Source organism: Lithobates pipiens, unplaced genomic scaffold, assembly GCF_037356315.1.
Source record: "Lithobates pipiens isolate NorthernLeopardFrog02 unplaced genomic scaffold, aLitPip1_a1.2 Scaffold_13, whole genome shotgun sequence".
Taxonomy (NCBI): Eukaryota; Metazoa; Chordata; class Amphibia; order Anura; family Ranidae; genus Lithobates; species Lithobates pipiens.
This window is the reverse complement of record NW_027507718.1, coordinates 29,138,579-29,144,578: the sequence shown is the minus strand read 5'-3', so window position 1 is coordinate 29,144,578 and position 6,000 is coordinate 29,138,579. Positions and strand designations below refer to the sequence as shown.

Here is a 6,000-nt window from a genome sequence, read left to right as displayed (position 1 = left end):
ACACTTTTTAGGACAGTAACTTGCATATTAGTCTTTAAAATTAGCACTTTAAATTTCACCCGTAGACTTGTACAGGGTGTTCCACGGCTTTTTGAATTTGCCGCGAACACCCCAAATTGTTCACTGTTCGCTGAACAGGCAAACAGGCAATGTTCGAGTCGAACATGAGTTCGACTCGAACTCGAAGCTCATCCCTAGTCAGGTTAATATAACCCAGCACAGAGTTCCACTTTACAGTTTAAGGGAGGAATTTTGCAGACCCTGATGTAAAGGAGAACTCTGAGCACTGTAAGGGGGTATGCTGCAGACTCAGGTCTAAAGGGGAACTCTGATGTAATCCACAGCGTTCCCCTTTACATCAGAGTTCCCACTTACATCAAGGTGTGCAGCACTGCCCTTTAATGTACATCAGAGTTCCCTTTTACATCAAGGGAGCATAGTTGCTGTAATCCCATAAATCAGGGGGAACAGGGCAGTGATCCCACAGATCAAAAGTGATTTGGGCATGGATGCATCGATCAGAATGAACTGGGGCAGTGTTCTCATAGATCATCATCAGGGGTACAGGGCAGTGATCTGATGGATCAGAAGGGACTGGGGCAGTGACCTCAAAATGATAATCCTTTGTGCCCAGGACCCCCATTTATAGTTTAAGCAGAGAAAACATTCAGAGGTGTGACAGTATACATAAAGGATGGCACTACCTGCTACTCTGCACAACTCCATCACACACAAGGATCTCTACCTGAGGCAGCTCACTGTAAAGAAATTTGGGGAATTTAAACCCATTGATGGTGTGCTCAAAGGAGCCTGGGCCGCTGTGTGAGCCCCAGGGGAAATGCTGTGGTGGTGCAGCAGGGAAAACGCAAGAGAGGCAGAGGACAGATATCACTCCGCCCGCAGTGACAGGGCTGTAGCCGAGACTAGAGGAGCAGTGCCGGCAAACTCGGGCACCTGTTCCTTCCGCAGTCACTTGCCCAACTTGCTCCCAGTGTCTTTTGGTGGAGATGTACCTGAAAAAAGACCTGACATAAAATGTCTGTAATGGATGTCTGTTAATTTAAGGATAGTTGGCAACCCTGGTACCCAGTTACCTTAAGAATTCCATCACATAAAATAATTATTGAACATAAAATCAGTACTGCAAATTTAGCTAGTTTGCTACTCAGATTTAAGAGAGTTTTAAAAAATCTAACCTTTGGTCCTAAATGAGATAGTTGTGTTTATTACTTCCCTGTACGCCCACAAGACCTTTCTATATAGCATATGCACAGTAGATAAAAAATCTGTACAGTACACACCTGCTGTCTCATTGTGATGGAATGACGTGACATAAGGCTTTATGGATTAGCTGACTGTACACAAGTCAGGCAGCCAAGATATCTTTCTTGTATGCTCAAGAACTTAACATTGTGGATAGAAAGCAGGCTGGCGGCTGAAGTGTATTCAGCAAACCTTTAATTGGCTGGTTTGTACTGAACAGCATGCATGACATATTTAGAGAAAGATTCTAATAGCTTAGAAAATAAAAAAAAGGAATTTAGAGTGTACTGTGCTTGGATTTGGAGTTGTCATTGGTGCAGAGCGGTGAGCTCAGCCTCCTCCTTGTAGGAGTGCTGATACAGCAAGGCTATCAGGAGGCATTAGACTGCTGTGTGTGTGTTGCAAAGCCTGGACCCATCCCATACAGACACCTGCTGCTGCTGCTGCTGCTTCTGGGCTGCTATGGATACAGTGCAACATGTCTTTAAGGGTACTTTTATCCATTCAACCCACGCATGTGCCATGGAGGTATTAGAAAACTACATACTGGGCACTAACAGCGCAGGGAAAGTAAGTCTTTCTAAATGATTCCAGATTCGTTTATATTATTTTGAAAAATATACCATGCTAAGTAAATTTGAAAGATGGGGATGAATATTTTATTTTGCTTTATAAAAATGTTGTAGTAATTACCATATACATGCTATACTTCTTTCTCTATCTTCATGCACTTTAAATATTGAATGACATCAGTTTAAGTCGGTATCCATGACAGCATATAATTAACTTTAATATACTCTATAGAGAATATGATAGGTTAATCAGGAACTGTATGCATGATGATGATTTTGATATAAATGCAAAGGAATTACAAAACGGATTAAAATGATATGGCTATAAGAAAAGAGTATTGTATAAAACTAACAAAGGAGTCTTAAAAACAAATAACAGCTAAGAAAGTTAAGGAAAAGTGAGACATATTACAACTATATTGTAATCAACACCAATAATATGTGATATTGTGCAAAAATATTACACAGTTTAGATGGAGGAATAGTATATGCAGAAGGGCAAAATCAATAAAGGACCAACTTATATCCAGTGAATATGAGAGTTATATAAAAGCCATATAAATGCAAAGGACCTTTTCAGTGTAAAAAAAAACAAACAAACAAACAAACAAAAAAAAAACTGTTTTTGCAAATATATTAACAAGTAACTACATGCATAGGATACATGAGAAAAAGTAAACACTTTTCAAACTGTTAAGCTCAAGGGGTGGTCTATCACCTACAAAGCATGCTAAAAGAGATGTGTTCTGGGATCTTGGAAAATTATGTCTGCTGTGGCACAACATGTATTGTCCAGACCAGGGGTTCCTTGAGCTATGGCTAATTGACCTACATCCAATGGTGACTGCTTGGTTCCATGTTCAGTGCCACTTAGAGCCAACAACATGGTACCCGATAATCTTTTTAGCCAACATTAGGGGGCAGCATTGTGAACACCAAGGTAAGGGGTGCATTCTTCTCACTGACCAACAGTGTAAGGAGCATACTTACAATTTCCCCCTGATAAATTGATTTTGGCAGGGGTTCCCTGAGACCAAAAATGTATTTTTAGGGGTTCCTCTAGGGAAAAAAGTCTGAAAAAGGGTGGTCCAGACATAAGGATAGTACTGAAATTAAAAAATGAAACATTTATCTTGGACAGAATTCACAAAGTGAAACAAGGAGAGGACTGGGACAAACTTTTTATGAAAGAGAATGTAGGTAGATTTACCAACTGAGAACATTTAAGGAACTGGTGATTAATAGGGCAATTATTCATTTTGATTGTTGTTGTTTTTTTGTAAATAACATATTATGAAAACACTATATTTTTGTCCTTTCCTGTACCCACCCTTTTTCCACCATTTATTTCTTCTTTGATGTTTTTCATGTGTTATATATCATTGCACAATGATTTATGTATACAAGTGGAATTATATTAATATCAACATTAGTATCTTTATTGGTATCCCTAACAATTTCTATCAATTCCATAAGTAGCATATTATAGAAGTGTAAGCAGTATTACAATGGTAATAGTATATGGAATCTATCTTATAAGTACTTTGTGGTAGAGAATATTGTCCCTATAATTTGGGTGTTTTTATGGGCTAATTAATAGAAAGCAAATAACTACCTGATGAATGAATTACATAGAAGAGTGATGCCACCCAAAAGGTGAAGTTCTGCTTGTCTGCCTCCTCCCTCCTCTGCTGCCACATTTGGCATTTTTTTTTTGGGGGGGGGGGCGGGCACCCGGTTTTGACAGGTACCCGCTCCAACATTTTGGCTCAGTTCACTGTGGCAAAGTCAGCCGGAAGCTCGCCCCCCTCATCCCCCCCCCCGCAGCCAACTCATTCACAAAGCACAGAGTGATTTGCGCACCTGCAAGGCTTGACTGTTGGTTTCCCTAAGCCAAGATGGCGGTTCAAGCCCCTGAGAGCCGATTCAAGAATCGGCTTGGGTGAGGGCACTGCTGGATTCCTGGATAGGTAAGTGCACCAATAGTAAAAGTCAGCAGCTACAGTATTTGTAGCTGCTCACGTTTGATTTTTTTTTATGGGGCCTCTTAAAGACCTATATATGTCCAGGGGTCCTCTCCTACCCATCATAATCATACCTCTCATCATTCTGAGACAAGGGAAAAAGGGACAACTATTAGCAAAAGTATGTAGGCATAGGACACACCCCTGTCCCCCCCCCCCCATAGGGAATCATACAAAATTATTTCTTTTAGAAATTGGATGAAAGATTTAGCACTGTAAAACACTTTTTTGATAAATAAATAGTGCACTTTATATACAATTTTATAGATCAGACCAAAATAAAGGACAAATGAGGAGGGAAGAGGGACATTTGGAAGCTTTAATGAAACTGACTGTATAAAAAGACTATCCCTGTCATTAAAAAACATTTGATTTAAAATAAAATCGAAAAACGGGCATATAGCGTTAATGTCATGCAGTTACACTTTTTCAATCTGTTGGGGGGAAAGTTATATATGACGCAGCTAGAAATGCTATTGCAAATTCAGTTTTTATAGCTGAATGTTTACATTTTGTAGAAGTTGGTAAAACCATATATGTTCTTGAAAGGTACCGTATTTATCAGCGTATAACACCCGCCGGTGTATAACACGCACCCCAAGTTTAGGAGGGAATTTTAAGGAAAAAAACTTTTAGGAGGGAAGTTTAAGGAAAAAAAAACTTATATTTAAATGCCCATCAATGCAGCCTTAACAGTGTCCATCTGCAGCCTTGTCAGTGTCATCTGCAGCCTTGTCATGCAGCCTTGTCCATCATTTGCACCCTTGTCAGTGTCATCTGAAGCCTTGTCATGCAGCCTTGTCCATCATTTGCACCCTTGTCAGTGTCATATACAGCTTTGTCATTCAGCCTTGTCCATCATTTGCACCCTTGTCAGTGTCATATGCAGCTTTGTCATGCAGCCTTGTCCATCATTTGCACCCTTGTCAGTGTCATATGCAGCTTTGTCATGCAGCCTTGTCCATCATTTTACATCATTGTCAGTGTCATATGCAGCTTTGTCAGTGTCATATGCAGCTTTGTCATTCAGCCTTGTCCATCATTTTACATCCTTGTCAGTGTCATATGCAGCTTTGTCAGTGTCATATGCAGCTTTGTCATTCAGCCTTGTCCATCATTTTACACCCTTGTCAGTGTCATATGCAGATTTGTCATTGTCATATGCAGCTTGTCATGCAGCCTTGTCCATCATTGCACCCTTGTCAGTGTCATATGCAGCTTTGTCAGTGTCAGGAAAGGTTCCCTCCGCTGGTAATATCAATCATTTGGCATGCAGTACTGCGATCCACCAGCAGATGTCTCCTGCTGGAATTATGTCATCTTTGGTCCGCAGTACTGGTGTCCACCAGCGGAGGGATCCTGGCAGTATGGAGCAGGTATTGCCTTCTGCAGTCAGGCGTCACATGACTGACAGCAGCCATTATAAATACCCGGCAGGTGCACACACACCTCGCCTTGATATTGTTCCTTGTGCCCTGACCTGCTGCTTGCGATCCTGATTCTGTACCTATTCCTGTGCCCTGAACCTGTGACCCGTGGTTCTGATGCTGTTTCCCTGTCCTGGTCCCTACCCTGTCCCACCTGTTACCATTATCCCTGTCCTGCAGTCTGATCCGTCCATCCTCTCCCTGTCCTGTGTTCCTTACCCCATTTGCTGATCTCCCCGTGTATGACCTTGGCCTGACTTGTGACTCTGATTCTGGACTGCCCTTGTTTATTTGCTGATCCTCTGTGTATGACCCTGGCCTGCCTATCGTTTACGGTCCTAGCATTTCCCATTTATTGTACATATCTGTCTGTTGTTGTTTGGGGGGTCTTTGTTGGTTGGTTTATTGCACTGTGTGGTTGTATTTATATTATTCACTTTCTTTAATAAATCATATTTCACTTATACACGTTTGGGTTTCCTCTGTTGCAGTCCACATAGTTCTGGTCTTATCTGATACTTGACAGTCAGTGTCATATGCAGCTTTGTCATTCAGCCTTGTCCATAATTTGCACCCTTGTCAGTGTCATATGCAGCTTTGTCATTCAGCCTTGTCCATCATTTGCTCCCTTGTCAGTGTCATATGCAGCTTTGTCATTCAGCCTTGTCCATCATTTGCTCCCTTGTCAGTGTCATATGCAGCTTTGTCATTCAG

The 6,000-nt window shown here is 41.2% G+C and overlaps 1 protein-coding gene across 1 annotated transcript in view; it reads left to right on the top strand.

The window, feature by feature from the left end:
• The first annotated feature begins 1,291 nt into the window (after positions 1-1,291).
• The window catches only part of GDA (guanine deaminase), a 127,935-nt gene continuing 123,226 nt past the window's right edge, over positions 1,292-6,000 (top strand). Inside the window, exon 1 of the mRNA XM_077474945.1 lies at positions 1,292-1,833. Within this exon, the coding sequence (XP_077331071.1) occupies positions 1,726-1,833 (108 nt within the window). The 5' untranslated portion in view covers positions 1,292-1,725. The remainder of the gene's footprint in view (positions 1,834-6,000) is intronic.